General features: G+C 43.3%; 2 protein-coding genes across 2 annotated transcripts; both read right to left on the bottom strand.

The window, feature by feature from the left end:
• Positions 1–1642: 1642 nt before the first annotated feature.
• LOC127300830 (ABC transporter A family member 7) lies at positions 1643–6689 on the bottom strand. Its single transcript, XM_051331013.2, has 18 exons — positions 6594–6689; positions 6141–6513; positions 5944–6053; positions 5709–5850; positions 5440–5559; positions 5189–5313; positions 4884–5042; positions 4645–4807; positions 4375–4500; positions 4210–4293; positions 3757–4112; positions 3476–3676; positions 3057–3166; positions 2876–2960; positions 2571–2699; positions 2362–2467; positions 2184–2272; positions 1643–2049 (listed from the first exon to the last, which is right to left on the bottom strand). Exons 1-18 carry the CDS (start codon positions 6687–6689, stop codon positions 1750–1752), a joined length of 2874 nt encoding a protein of 957 aa, XP_051186973.1. The 3' UTR covers positions 1643–1749.
• Positions 6690–8359: 1670 nt separating this feature from the next.
• On the bottom strand, positions 8360–13580 carry LOC139829662 (ABC transporter A family member 7-like). The gene is made up of 18 exons (XM_051331008.2): positions 13407–13580; positions 12918–13302; positions 12760–12842; positions 12497–12641; positions 11758–11883; positions 11557–11681; positions 11309–11467; positions 11068–11230; positions 10853–10978; positions 10681–10764; positions 10238–10602; positions 9932–10132; positions 9728–9837; positions 9565–9649; positions 9272–9400; positions 9083–9188; positions 8917–9005; positions 8360–8816 (listed from the first exon to the last, which is right to left on the bottom strand). The coding sequence occupies exons 1-18, from the start codon at positions 13488–13490 to the stop codon at positions 8517–8519; spliced, it is 2865 nt and encodes a 954-aa protein (XP_051186968.1). The 5' UTR covers positions 13491–13580; the 3' UTR covers positions 8360–8516.
• Positions 13581–17530: the final 3950 nt, after the last annotated feature.

Raw genomic sequence — 17530 nt, 5'->3', positions numbered from 1 at the left:
GAAGCTTCTTTTATTTCCAACGGCTATTTCTGTTCACTTGTATGCGACCAATCTTTTTTTTAAGACAAGTATGCGACCAATCAAATAGTGGCACAACTTAACAACCCAATACTGATGCCCCTAAAATTAACTTCCCCTAAAATTAACCGCGTCAAGGATACTACTTATTTTTCTCTTTAATTTACCGTAGCCTCCTAATTCAATGTGACTTCTATGTTGACCTAATGTGTGTAGGACCGATGTCATACTGCCGCACACCGCACCATCAAGAATGACCTAATTATCATGTTTGCCTTAGCGAGACCGTTCACTTGATACTCCCTGAGCGCAAAATATGTATTCTTTTGAAATGAAATTCTACTCCATGATGGATCATCACCAATTTAGTGTTGTAGATATTTGTAAGTTTTCAATATTGATTGTTAAATTTATAATGGGTTAGATGCCATATACTGTAACTAGGCGCCATGAGTGGGCAAAACATAGTGTTCTACTCCTTCGTTCCTATAAATAAAGCATACATTCAACCGAGAATATATCCGAATTCAATAGAGAAATAGATCAGTGGAAGAAAGTTTTGTCTTTGCCAAGAAACATTTCACAGGAATCATGTTTCACTATCTTAGCATGGTTGAATATCTGGAAACAAATGAGTGGTTTGATCTTTGAGCACAAGAAACCATCCTTTATTGGGTGGAAGGTTGGGTTTGTCCATAATATCACCTTACTTAAGCATAGGGTGAAGAGCGCCGTGGAATATCTTTGTCATCACAGATTGATAATCTCTTGTAAATTCCTCATTTTCTTTTCTTTTCTTTTCTTGCTCATGTACATAGTGTGTATTTTTTGTGAAAAGTAATAAAGGGCTATGAAGCTTCAAAAAAAAAAAAAGATTGATTGTATAGTGCATATAGACATTCTTAGAATCGTATGGCAAAACACTTTCTAATGATATCAATTGTATATCAAAGTTTCTTATGCTCGCGGCTTAATTATTGGTCTAGATTTCTTTTGAAAAACATGTGCACCTTATCTATGTGAGAGCTAAACTGGGTCATGGCCTGCACCCTTGAGGAGGACATTTTATTAGGCTTGGTATAGCCTAATCCACTATCAGGCCAATCTGTTGAGCCCTCCCAACATTTTTTTTTCCGCCAATGTCTTACTTTACCCTTAGTATATAATTTTTTTGACACAAGAATCGCGAAGATACATTTTATCCCCGGTATACATAATAACTATCTATGGTGAGGGTCTAATACCGTGTAAATTTTTGGAGGGCAACCAAAATATTTGTCCATTCAAATTTAGGAGGAGTTCATCAAATATTTGATTAAGTTTCAGTTTGTTCAAATTAATAAGGATTTTCCAAAATTTGGGTCCATTTCACAGAGACTGATTATTTTTTGCAATACAAAATTTGGGTCAGCGAATACACAATTGTACCGTAGCCCAGTGACCTAGATGAACATTGTGCCGTATTTAATGACCATATGTGTCGTATTCCTAAGGTCGATGACCGTACCGATTTCGCTCTCAAGTTCCGGTGCCATGGATGGATGCATTTTACTCAAATTCAAACGTTCCTTGCGGTAGCAGAATTCAGCTCAATCATCTTAGTTTATTTCCAATCCAATACAATAAGCGAATCTGTACACTTCTGAAATCTCCATCCTAGTAAAAAAAGATGCAGAATTCACCATTTAGTTCAAATCTCAATCTAAATCTATGCCGGCGCCGGTGCCGGCGCTAGGAGAGGACGTCGAAGGCGCGGGCGTCCTTGGCGACCCTGATAAAGACGTCCTCCAGCGTGGTGTCGGTCACTCCCCACCCCTGCACGGGGAACCTGCTCCTCGCCGCCGCCACCGCGCCAAACACGCCCTCCAACCTCACCTCCCGCTTCCGCAGCTCAAACTTCTGCGTCCCCGACATGCCGTAGATCTTGGTGGCGCTAGGGGACAGCTCGGTGATCAGTCGCGCTACCTCCTCCTCGTGCTCCACCGCCGTCGTGATCGTCAGGACCCGGGTGCCGCCATATCTTGCCTTCAACTGCAACATTATTCAGATTTTGCATTGCCGATATATGAGTCACATCTTCTGACTGCATTACTAGTCCGAACCTTTCCAGGTGGGAACTTTACTCTACCAGCATTGTTGTTAATTCTAGTGACTAGTGTACATACCTCATTGGGTGTTCCAAGACAGTGGAAGTTTCCACTGACGAAGATTCCGACGCGATCGCATAGCTCTTCGGCCTCTTCCATCGAATGCGCTGGAATATCACAGGTATAATAATTTAGGTTTTTTATATGCAGATTCTTTTAGCATCCTCTTGATGATGTTTAGTGCGGAATCGCCTACTTGTGAGAATGATGGTGCATTCCTTCTTTGCTCGCTTGATAACGTTCCACAGATCATTCCTGGATGTCGTGTCCAATCCGGTGCTCGGTTCATCCATGTAGACCACCTGATTCATCACAACCAAAACCAGGCCAGTTATTGCATGCTGAATTATCTCCAAGATCAGTTCTATGGAAGGGAATGGCGAAGTCATCATGGGAATTACTTACTTTGGGATTGCCTATGAGGGAGATGGCTACACTGAGCCTTCTTTTCATGCCACCGCTGTACTTGTTCACAGATTTGTCGCTGAAACCGCAGTCGAAAAGGTTTACGCTCTTCAGGGATTTGTCGACTGCCTGGATCAAGAGACATCTGATGATGAAATTAAATGAATTTCTAGTCATGGATAAAACAACAGTTGTACATTTAGTCGTATCAGATAGCTTGCAACAAGTCTCTCTGTAAAGTTGATATTGCAAAGTGGTGAATCGATTACTAAAGGAAGAGTATTTACTAGTTGGTTTTAAAATACCTTCACTAGAGCAGCACCTGTGAGGTTCTTCATTCGGCCATAGAACAGTAGATGCTCTCTTCCTGTCAGAGTCCCCCAAAGCAAACTGCATATATTGTACAAGAAAGTTTGGTTGGCTTCGCAACACTGACTAAAACCACCTTCAGAAGAAAAGTGCTAGACTGGTCATTCGTGATCTTACTCGTGCTGCGGACATACACCGATGTTTTCGTATATTTCAGTCATATCTTTTCTCAAATCCATTCCATGTATGTAAGCAGTACCATAACTTGGCCTCACAAGCCCAATCATCTGCATGTATAATAGCCATAACCAGTGTCAAATGTTTTTGTTCTTCCACACGATTGTATTGACAGAAAATTGAAGTACTAATGATTCATGAGATAACACAAAGAAGTACTTTCATGAAATTCGGAGCTTTGCTTCATTGTATCAAAAAAGAATCAGTGAGAAGTTGAACTGTTAATAGCCTCTAGCTATGATCATGAGATATCAGTGAGAAGTTGAAGTGCTAATACTAGCATCTAACACATGATCACTCTGTCTAAATTTAAGTTAGTATGACAAGAGAAGGATCTCAGACATTTAACTGTCACTCACCATGTTGATGAAGGAGGTCTTCCCTGCCCCATTGGGACCAAGCATTCCAAAACACTGCCCTTTGCGTAAAGCAAGTGATAACCCTCTGACAGCAGGCTTGTCAGGGTTCCCGTTCTTTCCACGATACACTTTCTTCAGATTGTGGCAGATGATCATACTCCTAGTGTCCATTTCCATTAGTAATTGTTTCACCAATTTGCGCTGAAAGTCAAATTTTGAAGAATAATTCAGAATTTTCTGCCTACAGAATCATTCAGATATATCCTATATGCTTGACAAACCTCAAGGAAAACATCATGCTTGATCATATCAGCGAAGATTTTCGTAGAACTCAGCTGCTTCGCTTTATCTGGTCTCCGTGTTGGCGATGAGTGCTTCGTTGACAGAATTCCGAAGAGAAATAGAGGATGCCATGCAGGTCTATGATCCAACAAAAATGCCAAAGGCAGCATAAGTATCCATTCTACAGACATCAGAACCAAAACTTCTTTCATCCCATTGACCGGGTCGTTCAAGTCCCCCCATTGCATTCCAGGCTTCCCCTTCTGGCTACCTGAAGCTGCATACTCTGCTAACTCATAAAATCCTCGGTAGAGGGAGAACCCAGGAACAAGCTCCATTACTACAAGCCAAAGCCCTAAACAAGTAAAACAATATACTTGTCACTGAGAATGGAACGAAATCAGTCGCATAATTGCAAAGTTTCGGAGAACATACTGCAGTAGAATCCTTACTTGGGAAAGTAGCATCCTCAATGAACAACTTCAGAAGCGCTTCTCCGAGAAGGCTAGAGCCAAAGACGTAAATGTAACTAATTACTGTAAAACATAAACGTTTTATCCAGATTAGGATATCGGCGAGCCACATATTTGTGGAAATAGAAGGATTGATTTACTGACCACTAGCAGTATTGACAGATGAGAAGAAAGACGCAAGAAGAATGGCAAAAACGATCTGCAGATTGATGTAGATGAAAAAGAACAAAAACTGTATGCCGTAACTATTTGATCTGAATATCTCAAGACCTGCAAAACAAGTAAGAGTTCTCTGCATTTAGAAGCTTATTTGCACACACTGTATTTTGATAATCTCTGGGTCGATTGACACACACAACCATTATTTGCACCCATTGAAACTTTAAGTTCGGTAAATTGGAGTTAACATACTACCTATAAATGATCCGAAAAGCACAAAGAGTATCATGTAAGCTGCTGAAAGGGCCAAGAAGTAGAAATAAGATATCAGCCAATATGGTCCATCCTTTAGTCCATGCATTTTCATCATCAGTCTTAGCTTCTGCTGCTTCTCGTAAACAAGACATGTCAATATTACCTGGAAAAACAATTTAAAAGAGTTCAGTGAAGACTAACATATAAATTTGATACGCAGGCAAGGAGAGTCAACTCACTGGAAGAAGGAGCTGAACTGTCCATGTGAAGAACAGTGCCGCAAGAAGAGTGGTAAGGTCCAGCCTGATTCTGATTGCAGCTTTGGGCATCTCTTTCAAAAATTCAAGGCGCATTTCTGCGCTCACTCCTTGACGGACCTTTAGATATGCAGTGGATGCCTAGAGTACACATGCATGTTAATACCATCAAAAAAGCATGAATATGATTTGTCACTTCAAATACATGTTTTTTTTTTTGGGCTTAGGCCATTTCCTCATTCCCAAAGTAAGTTATATACTGAAAATTAGCAGGCAAGTGTAAATACCATATTAACCAACCGTGCAACGCGCAAAACTGTCATGGAATGGTGTCCATTATCCCTGCTGAAAGTGGAGTTGTACGAAACGTCTACTTGGAAGCGGCTCTTGCTTGTATCAAGAAAGTCATAACCTGCACAGTTGTATTGCAAAGTAAGAATTAATTTTGCAAATAGAAGAAGTATAGCTGAGCAAAAAGATAAATAAATCAGAATTCAGATGAGTTTTTTTTTTAAAAAAGAAAGTCAGATGAGGCTACCAGCGAGGAATTCATTTGATCTTCTCCTCTTATTTGCACCCTTATAACCCTTGAAGAAATGGCGGTTTATCACGGATGAATTCTGGCACCACAAAGGAAAACCTTGAACACACTCCACGTCTGTTCCATTTCACAAATAAGATGTATATATGAGGTCATTAATTGCACAAAGAATCTGCATCAAGCGAGACAGCAAAAAACACCGCGTGCTGCAACATCATGTGCGACATTGTACAGCAAACTAAGCACAGAAGAACAGTTGATCTTACCAACATCGATGGGCACTCCGTCGGAACTTGTTGATACGTTGCGTGGAGGCCAGGAACACTTGGACTGGATGACATACAAGGTCTCGTTGGGGACAAGGCCGGGCTCCACGAAGAGCACATGAGCGGGCAATGTGCTTGAACCCTGGAATTGAGGATGCACGTACATGTAAAGATACAAGCTAAGAGCGCAAAACTAGTGGCTAAAACATTAAACGTCATGGATCAAACAACTCACAGGGACAACTTTGGAGAGCTCATCACGACACTCTGAAGAATTCATAGCTCCAGACGACATGTGGAGATAGTCTGAAGCAGTGATCTCCGGGAACAGCCCCCTTCCAAGGCCTGCGAAAATGTTGGTTGGGTGAGGTCAAGCAGCTACACGGCAGAAAGCATAGTGAGTTATTCGCTGGTGGTGGAGTGTATATATACTTTGGGAGAGGCCGCGGTTTTGGCCGGTGAGGAGCACGGCGACTGGGCCGCACGGCGCCGACGTGTTTGCGCTGCTGCACGGCGCGGTCGGGAGGCCGCGCAGGGAGGCTGGGACGGCGGGCACCTGCACGAGCGCCGGCCACCTGGGCGGCGCGGGCACCTCGCAGCTGATCGCCTGCGCGGGCGTGGAGTACTGGACGCCGCACTCCGTCCTCTGGCAGGCGCCCGTGGGGCCGGCGAGGACGCAGGCGCAGCCGCACTGGAACGGGGGCCTGCCGAGCTCGCGGTCGACCATGGTCTGGATGGCGACGAGCAGCACGCAGAGGAGCACCGGGAAGACTGCGATCCCGGCGTTGGTCTTGCAGTTCCTCCTCTGCAGCATGCATTTCCAGCGTTCTTGAGCAAGAGAGTGAAAGGCGTGTTGGTTCGTTCCGATCAAGAGAGAATGGTCACCTGGAAGGAGAGGTTCTTGAGGAGGAGGGCGTGGACCTGCCTGCAGAACCTGGCGAGGCCACGCATGCGGCCACCCGACGTCGTCGCAGGCACCATGGCTTGCCTTCTTAGACAGACAGAGATCGATCGAGATTATTAACGCCGGAGTGAGAAGGAAGCAAACCAAAGATCTCCCAGCATTTCGCAGCACTTCTTCCTGTGATATCTACTTATATTGCAGATGGAGGCCGGACAAGGGCCTAGGTCGGTGTGGCACTGGCACCTCGTCGGGCGCGCAGGAAGTCCGGCGTGACCATTACGCGTGCTGCTCCCTAGATCCACGGAGGAGTGTGCTCCTCGTAGAGCTTGGATCCATGGATCCTGCACGCGCTTCTGGCTAACTTGCGACGAACTCAACGCTGCACGCCGCCCACCTTAACTCCGGCCGGGTGTTACGCTCGCGTCGCACATACACCGGAGCAGTAACCGAAGAGCGAGGCCGTTACGCAAGGAGGATGCAAGCTAGCTCTCAACATGTCTCCCTAGGGACACATGTCGTCTATATATGCCGGCCGGAACTATATAATACTAGCATCCAACTTTGAAAAGCTCAGTTGGGAGTTATCTAGTGTCTGAACATGAACTGTCGCTCGTTCTGAGATAGTGTCAACTAGACAGTGAACAACGGCCGGATCAACGTACGGAAAGCATCGCGTTCACCGTCGCTTTTGGCATGGAAAAAGGCTCGGAATAGATGGAGTGACAGTGGCCTGCGCGCTCCAATAGAGAACTGATCCTGGAGTGCTGATTTGTGATGATAGCTGATATACTTCTCCTCACGAGTGACGTCGCTCTACTCGTCATCCCTGAATGAACGACAGAATGTGGCTTAGCGCGCACAACATACATGGTTGGTTTCTTTGCTGTCTGAAAAACATTAACAACACAAGGCGGTCCCTTGGAGTTGCCCCAGCGTTGCGCCATGTACCTTGTCGTGGATGAAATGAAAGGGATAAGACTACGTAGCATGGTCAAACTCCTCCTCGGTGTTTTCGATCGGACTCGTGCCAAGGATCAAGCATCGAAATAGAAGCTACAAATATTTAGAGCAGCACCTTTTATTAGAAAATCAGAGTTTTAGACGTTGAAGGAACATGAAAGCACTTTGCTGTGTTCTACTGCAACGTGAGCCTAATCCACCCTGACCGAAGAAGTGACTGTTATGTTGGATCTCCAAGGAAAAATTCAGACCTCAAAATTTGAGATGCTTGTCTCTCAAGCAAACCAAGTGATTTGATTTCTAATCCCCATACATATATGATTAAGGCAGCTTATTCTTTGCTAACGGCAGCAATATAATTTCTTTGTGCATTACAAGGCACTAAAATCAAACCTGTCAAGCCTAGGGGCATCTCAAATCAAAAATAAATATAGTACACGGTCCGGACTTCAGCTGACCAAGAGATCTTGAAAAATGTCAACAGATACTGTAAATGTACAGAAAATGAGGCCTATTCCAAGAGAACGGTATTGCAGTTTCTTATTCTGCAATAGCATGACATCGTCTGCCCCATTAAAATGAACATCTGCTACCGAGGCAACATGATCAGCACATAAGTTTTTCAAAAAGAAGAATGGTATCCCTCTCAACCAAAAGCACTAGTGAAAAACACCCAATGATAAAAACATGACTATTTCAGTTCAAACGGTTATTGAGTTTAGGGTAAAAAAGTATTTCCTTTTTTGCTAAATTTTGAAATATGAACATCGTACATTCTATTTGCCAAGTTTACAAGTTAAATTTGAGTTACTCAGCTTTACAATACTAAATTTACACCTCAACAGCCATACTAAGCAAAAATACAGCGAAGTTCAAACAGGCATCATACACCATACATTAATTAACAAAGGAAAAAATAATCACCTATAAATCGGATATACTAGTTACGCGTTCTCATTGAATGCTTGTGCTCCCTTGGCAACCTTAATGAAGACATCCTCCAAGGTGGTGTCAGCGAGGCCCCAAGCATGTATGCTAAAACGGTTTTTTGCATTCTCAACTTCACGGAAAACGTCTGCTATCTTCACCTCCTGCTTTGGCAGCTCAAATTTCTGTGTTCCAGATATGTGATATATCCTGTTTGCACTTGGAGACAAACGGCGAACCAGCTGTTCAACCTCCTGTTCATGTTCCGAAGATGTTGTCATTGTGAACACGTAGGTTCCCCCATATCTTCCTTTCAGCTGCAGAACATTGCAGCGGAAATAATTGTAAGTGTTAGTAAAGTATGACAGCTACACAAAATGTAGTTATGTGCTTCATAGCGGTAAATAGGTAAGTTACCTCTTTTGCGTTTCCAATGCATTGGAAACCACCATCAACAAAAATACCGAGCCTATCACATAGTACCTCTGCCTCTTCCATTGAATGTGCTGTCAAAATACATACACGACGAATCAAAATGGAACTATCGAAGCAATAAAGACAGACTTTTAGAAAAGTTAAATACTTGTAAGAATAATGGCACGGTTCTTCTTTGCTTCCTTCACAACACTCCACAGGTTATTTCTTGATGCTGGATCTAGTCCAGTGCTTGGCTCGTCCATGAAAACAACCTAAATTATATATATGCAATTTTCAGTTGCAGGCTCCATTATATGTTGTGCAGCTGAGAACATAACAGGAACAAGATTAGTACTTTGGGGTCCCCAATTAAGGAGATCGCAACACTGAGCCTCCGTTTCATGCCCCCACTGTACTTCCCCACTTGCTTATCGCCGACACCGCCATTGAATAGGTTAACACTCTTCAGAGAGTCATCAGTTGCCTGACAGCACAACATATGTTTACAGTTCAAATATTGATGCATCATTCATATTATGATCAGAACCGTTACTGCATCACAGAACCATGAACATACAGAACCGCATTTCAGAATGCAATAAACAATAATATACATTGTTGCACAAATACAAAATTGCAGAATTGTACCTTCAGTAACTCAGCGCCTTTAAGATTCTTCAGTCTCCCATAAAACAAGAGATGCTCTCTTCCCGTCAATGTCTCCCAAAGTAAGCTAAATATCAAAAAGCATTAGCATCTCTGCAACGTACTGTGCCTGGAGAGGTATACAAACTTTGGATGAAGTCCTTACTCGTGTTGTGGGCAAACACCCATATTTGTATAGATATCTTTCATGTCAGTCCGTATATCCATTCCATGTACATAAGCAGTGCCAGATGTAGGTTGAATGAGCCCAATCATCTGCAGCGGGAAAATGGAAAATATATCAGTAACGACTAAATATATTGGCTACCTTTGCCAAAAAATGAACACACTATGTCTTGTCATTGTATACCATACTAATGAAGGATGTTTTCCCAGCCCCATTCGGGCCGAGCATTCCGAAACATTGGCCTTTTGGGAGGGCAAGAGATAACCCACGAACTGCAAGCTTGTCAGGGTTTCCATCTTTTCCATGGTAAACTTTCTTTATGTTATCACATAGAATAGCATGGTTTGCAGTGGGTTCCAGCAAAAGCTGCTCAACCACCTCTCTCTGAGCATAATAAGAAATGAATTATCAATAAAATGCATATATTGCAGAGCCTTCCCCTATAAAATGAACAGGCATCTTTAAGAAATACGCAAGGGATTAACCTACTTCTTGAGTAGCGTCGGGGTTCTCCATTTCAAGTATTACTTTAGATCCTATCCGCCCAAAGCTATGCCTCCGGAAAGATACAGCTCGTTTTTTAAAGCATTTCAACGAGCTTAGAAATCTTTTCCGGAGTCCACCACCCAATGATGAAACTTGATCCAAATAAAATGCCAATGGGAGTAGTATTGCCCATTCAACAACCATGATAATCAATACAGTACGCATTCCATTCTCCGAGTCACTCAAATTAGCCCACTTCATACCGTCAGTGCCCATTGCAGTTCCAGAGAATGCATATTGACCAAACTCGTATAACCCTCGGTAAAGTGAAAATCCAGGGATGATCTCCAAGACTACTATCCAACCCTCTGTGTATGGGGGAAAAATATCTTGTCATGCTTATGATGTAAAGAGAGTTGTCAAGCATAAATAAGAAAGAAACTTACTCGGGAAACCTTTATCCTGAATAAAGAAACGCAGAAGAAATGCCCCTAGTAAACCAGAACCAAATACATAGATGTAACCAACCACTGCAGCAGCATAATTCCAGATTAGTTAATCATAGAATATTATATGCACTGCCTTTTTTACTTTAGATATTAATTTTTTTAGACGAACCTGTGGCGATTTTGACAGAAGAAAAGAAGGACGCAGTAAAAAAAGCGAGTGCAATCTGCAGATTTATGTAGATGAAGTAGAAAACAATCTGAATGCTGTAGTCATTTGCTGTAAAGAAACGCAGACCTGTACAGGTAAAACCATTTTAAGGAGAGTAAATTGATGATAAAAAGTTGAAAACATGCAACTTCTTCATGATATTTCGAAATAATTACCTATCAAGGATCCAAATACGATGAATACAATCATATAGACAGCTGATAGAGCAAAGAAGTACGAATAAGTTATCATCCAGTACGGACGCTCCTTCAGACCATGCATCTTCATCATAATTTTCAGCTTCTGTTGCTTCTCATACACAAGATATGTTAGTATAACCTGCAAAAAGAATTGCACCAACTCATCATTTTATCCATTTGTGTTAACTTACTTACGAAAGTTGTGCCTCATACTCACTGGAAAGAGTAGTTCAACGATCCATGTGAAGAATAGTGCACCAAGAAGAGAAGACAGGTCAAATTTTAATTTTGTCCCAAGTTTGGGCATATCTTTAACAAATTCAAGCAGCATTTCCACTCCACTTCCTCTGAGAATTTTGATGTATGCGTTGGAAGCCTATATGAAAGGTAGTACACCTTGTTATAATAGTTGAAATACCAATGAAAATCACATAACAAAGTTGATCAGTAGTTCAATTCACATACCATGTTCACCAAGCGTGGCACTCGTAATAATCCAATTTCAGAAAATGCAGTATCATTGCTATAGGTAGAGTTGTACCAAATACTAATGCCAAGACTATTCATATTTGTGTTCAAGAAGTCGTAACCTGTGAAGAAAGGTGTTTTATACAGAGTATAAAAAGAATCAATGCTAACACTTCACGGAACTAGACCAGCAAGTACCTGCAGAAAATTCATTCGACTTGTCTGCTCCACCTGTTCTATCTTGTCTATAACCCTTAAATAGTTCATCATTGATAACTGATGCACTTTCACGCCATAACGACAAACCTTGAATGCAGTCTACATCTGGATGTTTTCAAAGAGCATTAGAAATTGAATTATTAGCAGGCGAGGAATACAAAGAAGTATGATTTTTTTTTGTCATATTGCTTGCTCTCTAAAACCAAATACTCTCCTATATCCAGATAAGAAGGTGTCAAAGATTTCTGTAACAAAAGGAAAACTACTTGCTAACATGTCTTAACTTAGTTCCTGGTATCTAAAAGCGATGGTTTAAATTCCAGCCGCCTGCCCACCCAGCTATATCAGCTTAGAGCCCTTTATGATATTTGAGGAGACCTGGTCTGTTCCTTCTTTTATAAATGTAAGCAGATGAATACAACAGTTAAACAACAAAGCTAATATTCCCTCCGTCCACAAAATGATGTCTTAACTTTGTCTAAATTTACATGTATCTACACACTAAAACACGTCTAGATACATGCATATTTTGATAAAGCTGAGACATTCTTTTGTGGACGGATTATATATGCTGTCAAGTGCTACTCTCGATTCAATTAAATCTTACAAGCATGATTACTAATCCTCTCCTTTGTTGAGCTCACGAAGTAGTAATCCATGTATGCAGCATGTCTTCGGTTAAAAATGAGAAATGTTAAGAAAGGAAAATGCTACTTACTGAGTTGAAGGGTTACTGGCCCAGCGTTGACTGGAATTGTTTGCGACAAATTGGACCTGCACTGATTTTGGACGATATATAAAGTATTTCCTGGTGTAAACGCTGGCTCTAAAAGCTGTCTAGCCGATGTCGGCGTGTCAGAGCCCTGAGACAAAGAGATCCAGCAAGAAGCTTCAGACATTTAACAAAAAACAAAAAAGCATCATATACGGCACAACTGTATAATCTAGGTGTGCAATCAGGCAGGCCCCAAAGAAACTTACAGGAACAATCCTGGAGAGTGCATTTAGGTAGTTGGTGAGATTCAAAGAGGAAGACAGAGCAGGGAACAGTTGAGCCGAAAGACCTGGCATCGAGAAGCATGAAACCTGAGTTACGAAGGAGAAATGGGCATATACATCCAAGATGAGAGATAACATACTTTCAGCGAGGGACCGATTGCTTCCGGTGATGAGGAAGACGGCGGGGCAAGACCCGTTGTCCCGGCACGTGGGTTCAGGCAAACCGTCGAGCGGCTGGGAGGCGGCCCTGACGGCCCGGAACTGAGGCTCCGGCACCTGCACCACGGCCGGCCAGCGCGGCGGGTTGGGGATGGGGCAGGTGGCGACCTGGTCGAGCGTGGAGTGCTGGATGCCGCACTCCGTCTTCCTGCAGGTCCCGTCGGCGGCCTGGTCGACGCAGGCGCAGCCGCAGCGGTACTTGGGCTTGTCGATCTCGCGGTCGATGAGGCCCTGCAGCGTGATGAGCAGCACGCAGAGGAGGATGGGGAAGAGGGTGATGCACACGTTCGTCTTCAGGTTCCTCTTCTGCAGCACGGCAGCACGGCAGACGAGGCAGCAAAGTCAAATGTCAATGCGCTTAATTACCAGGAAGTGTATCATCATCAGAGAAACAGAGCAAGAATGGCGACCTGGAAGCAGAGGTTCTTGCGGAGGAGGGCGTTGGCCTGCGTCGCGAAGCCGGCGGGCCCCCTCGAGCCGGCCGACGGGTCCATTGCCGGATTTGGAGAGGAGAAGAGGAGGCCGAAGTGCCGAGTCGCTGCTCTTTGGTGGTCTTCTCCGACTTTTTATAGCCTTCGGCGGCCTCCCTCTGTCTCTGTTGGCTCCCGCCAATTCTGCCTCACGCCGTCACCGTGTGGTCCTGCCGGCGGGGTGGGTGGCTCAGCTGCAGCGGGTCGGGGTGCAATTCTTTGGGATTACTAGGGGGTATATGTCATTACCGCTGGCTTCTTTTTTGAGATCCCAAAGTCAGTCACAACTCTCTCTCAAAAAAAAAGTCAGTCACAACTCACAAGTAAGGGCCCACTTGATTCCCTCAAAAAGTGGACCCACTTGATCCGTATAAATAATAATTGAGAAAATATTTTCTTGTACTCGGGATATTTGCTCCGGATCCCACCTCATCTGATCTGCTCATAATCCTATGTTTGTTTCATTGTAGCGAAAAATCCTCTCGCATTTTTTTATATAAAATTTAGTTCAGTATTGTAGCATCGCGCAATATTTTTTCGGCATTTAAAAAAGCATCAAAGCATTTCAAAAACACCAACTTAGCAAAACAAATATGAGTATGCAGCAAATCGTCAACGACCCTAACTGACACGGGGCTTGACTCCTTGGGTGGCTAGATGTTCACGGATTTGAGGGGAAAAGAGGAAGAACGTGAAAAACACAACGAAGAACAAAAGATACTTACTCGCTCCACATCTGGTGCAAATCGGTGTGCTCTCAGCGATCTAGTTCTATCTCATATCATTCCTGTCACTAGAGGGTATGAATACTACTAGGTACGAAGGGATGAGGTTACAAGGCTTAATAAGGACAAAAACAACACATAGGATTCCGGCGTGAGGGAGTCGACGTGATCGGATGGGCCGGCAGTGACCTGTTTGTGGACTAACCCTGATCGGAATGGTTCTGTTTTGTCTTCCGATAAGCAGTGGTGGAACGAGAACTTCAATCTTGTATATTCAAAGTGAAGTTGTACAGTATAATATATGTACTTTTATAGGCTTTTTAAATAATTCTTTGTATGATTACCACTTGCACTGCCAAAAAACTTTGTAGTCAATTGTATTTTTATATGTGGCTCCGCCACCGCTGTAAGGCCCGGTTCGGGAGTCTGTTGTGACCCGCCGAGTTGGTGCCAACGGCAGTCAGGGTCGGCGAGGCATTCGGTGCGGATCAGTGTAAGGGCCGGTTGCTGCCGACCCATTCAACATCCAGGGCCAGTGAACCTGGCTTGACGCCGGTGTATCGGACTATGCGTGTTCTTCTCTTCTTTTGTCTTCTCTTCCATGCTTCGACGATATCGGACTTGAGCATGCCCTTGTTGGTGATGCACATGATGTGGCGACGGTCGAAGGTCCGGCTGCATCACTAACCCAGTAGCATCGGCGACCACCGGATGGCCGCAACACCAAGCACCGTTGGTAAATGATGAGGACATCTCTATGATAGATACAACCAATACTCCTACAACCAAATCTCAGGTACATTCGTTACTAGGAATCCTTCCTGATATATATGAGAATATGATGCTGCCTAAATCAAATGTATTTATATTATTTAGGAATGGATCTAGCATGGACGCCAAGCATTGGATTAGGAACGTGCATGGAGATGGCAGCGGACACCGCAAGGATTCAGGATGGCGTTGCAAGCGAGGATTTCAGAACATTGAAGCCACCATAGTGAAGCAACGATGCTTGGATGAATTATACAAGTTACTCCATCATAAAATTCGTCCAAAGAGTTATTTGTGGTGCTGCGTCACCTTATTTAATCGGCCAGGCCCATGTATTTTCGGATTAGGTATTATAGGGGATTTTAAGAGGCCATATAAGTGGAGGAAGGCCCATTTAGGGGTGTTTTTGGCCAACCCTAGCTGGTTGGACGAAAATCCCTTCACTTCCCCCATATATATCCCTCTGTAGCCGTCATTAGAACTTGGATTTTGATTAGACTAAAAGTTAGCCATTGCTGCAACTCTCGTGTACTTTTTTTGAGGCCAACGCCCAGAACAAGACCGACTATTCGGAATCCCACCTCTTCAATAAAGCTTTTATCTATATCCGCAATAATTCTGATTGCATTATTAGTTCTTACTTGTTCTCGATTTCAGGTAGGAATTAAGACCCTCGCTGGTCAGGCTGATCGTGCATCCGCAAGATCAGTAACTCCCGGAGATTGTCCTAGCGATTGCATTGGCGCACGAGCTTTGCACGTGTAGTCGGATCGTCAAGCACGAACTCCACCAACAAATCGACGCTATCATACTCTCATCGAAAGATCGGCCATCTTAGCCCTATCAAGTGGTATCAGATTTCAGGTTGCTCGGTGAGATTTACAGTTTTCCTAGTGTAGATTTGTTTTTACCTATAACCCAGAAAAAGCCCCACAAAAAGAAGTTAGATTAGATCATCCGTCCCATAGCTCCTGCCAAGCCATTGCATGATCTTTTCAGTTTTTGCTTTTTGAGTCTTCGTCTGCAATCGTCGTGTCGCGTGCTGGTCTTAGCGTCTAGAGTCGTTAGAGTTTCGAGTTCTGGTCATAGTAGTCACGTCGCCGCCGCACCATCTCCGCTTGCAGTCCTCGCCATATCACCGCCACCATACACTTCCGCCACATCTGCCATCAACTCCTTGTTGTTCCCCTTTTCTTCCCATCATAGTAGGGTCTTTCTTGATCTTCGTTTCAGAGTTTTTTCGGGTTTTAGATCCGTTTTCTTGGTCAATTTCGTGTTTTCCGTCGGAATCCAGATAGCAGTCTAGCTGAAAAAAAAATCGATTTTTTTTTTCTGGTCGCCCGACCATAGAGACCTCTATGGTCTAGCGCCAAGGTAAAAAAAAAATCGAAAAAAAAAAAATTTCTGGTCGCCCGACCATAGAGACCTCTGTGGTCTAGCGCCAAGGTAGATTCCAAAAAAAAAAAGAATCGAAAAAAAAAATCTGGGCGCCCTACCATAGAGACCTCTAGGGTCTAGCGCCAAGTTGAGGTCCAAAAAAAAAAAAACTGGGCGCCTTACAGTCCGTGTCTCTATCCTTCAGCGCCAGTTTCGCTGCCCCTTGCATCTTGTGCCGCGTCGTGATCTCGTTGGTGATTTAGGCTCGCGTCTCTAATACGATCTAGCCTAGGACCAGCACAGTACCTTCGTTGAGCGTTTACTCAATTTGCATCGCTGATTTGATTACTGTGCCACCATATCACTATAGTTTGCCTTCCCAGAGCTCCACAGATATCTCCACGTGCACTATGTAGACACCTGGTAATCGCTTTGGCAATCTTTGGAGAAGCTGATCTTTGCTGGTTGCCATATCGCCTTCCTCCTGTTTGGTAAGAACTTGTAAGAGCTTTGTATTTTGCTTGACGAATTGCGCGTGAACCACCATATTCCATAGTTTGTAGGCATATACATTTGTGCTTTTTGGGTACTAACCATGACAGGAATTGAGGACCAAGCCATCGACCCGAGTACCATGACGATTACGGAGCTGCATGTGCAACCATTTACAAGAGATCATGATTAGGTTATATCTTTACCAGTTTATGAGGGTAGATATAATACAAATGCTTATTTTGATTGGGAGTTTGAGGTTGACAATATTTTTGGATGCCATGATTTTAATGAACATGAGAAAGTAAGAATTGCCGCCCAAACTTTTGTTGATCTTGCTTCCGTTTGGTGGGACTAGAATTATAAAGAAAATGTTGATAATACACCTACTACTTGGGTAGATTTCAAATCTGTTTTGAGACGTAGATTTGTGCCTCTTTATCATCAACGTGAAATGCTCCGAAAACTTGAACGATTAGAACAAGGTAGTAACACCGTACATGTTTACTATCAGGAATTTAAATTTTACATGTACCGTTGTGATATAAATGAATTTGAGGAAAGTACTAGAAACATATTTTTCAACGGCTTAAACCCTGATATTAAGGTTATGTTTAGGTATATTCCTCGTTCTACTATTGGTATATATATTCGCGCTTGTGCTTTTGAGAAACACATACAGGAAAACACGGTGGACCA

Source organism: Lolium perenne, chromosome 7 (assembly GCF_019359855.2).
Source record: "Lolium perenne isolate Kyuss_39 chromosome 7, Kyuss_2.0, whole genome shotgun sequence".
NCBI classification, from domain to species: domain Eukaryota; kingdom Viridiplantae; phylum Streptophyta; class Magnoliopsida; order Poales; family Poaceae; genus Lolium; species Lolium perenne.
Note: the sequence above shows the minus strand (reverse complement) of the source record. Positions and strands in the feature narration are given on the sequence as shown.

What these genes read in the sequence shown, in the direction of transcription:
- LOC127300830 (XM_051331013.2), bottom strand. Translation starts at nt 6,689, where the DNA reads ATGGTGCCTGCGACGACGTCGGGTGGCCGCATGCGTGGCCTCGCCAGG. An exon ending in CCCTCATAGGCAATCCCAAA is followed by an intron (nt 2,468 to 2,570) that starts GTAAGTAATTCC and finishes GTGATGAATCAG; the next exon opens with GTGGTCTACATGGATGAACC. An exon ending in GTCTTGGAACACCCAATGAG is followed by an intron (nt 2,050 to 2,183) that starts GTATGTACACTA and finishes ATAATGTTGCAG; the next exon opens with TTGAAGGCAAGATATGGCGG.
- LOC139829662 (XM_051331008.2), bottom strand. Translation starts at nt 13,490, where the DNA reads ATGGACCCGTCGGCCGGCTCGAGGGGGCCCGCCGGCTTCGCGACGCAG. An exon ending in ACCCCGACGCTACTCAAGAA is followed by an intron (nt 10,133 to 10,237) that starts GTAGGTTAATCC and finishes TATTATGCTCAG; the next exon opens with AGAGAGGTGGTTGAGCAGCT. An exon ending in GCATTGGAAACGCAAAAGAG is followed by an intron (nt 8,817 to 8,916) that starts GTAACTTACCTA and finishes AATGTTCTGCAG; the next exon opens with CTGAAAGGAAGATATGGGGG.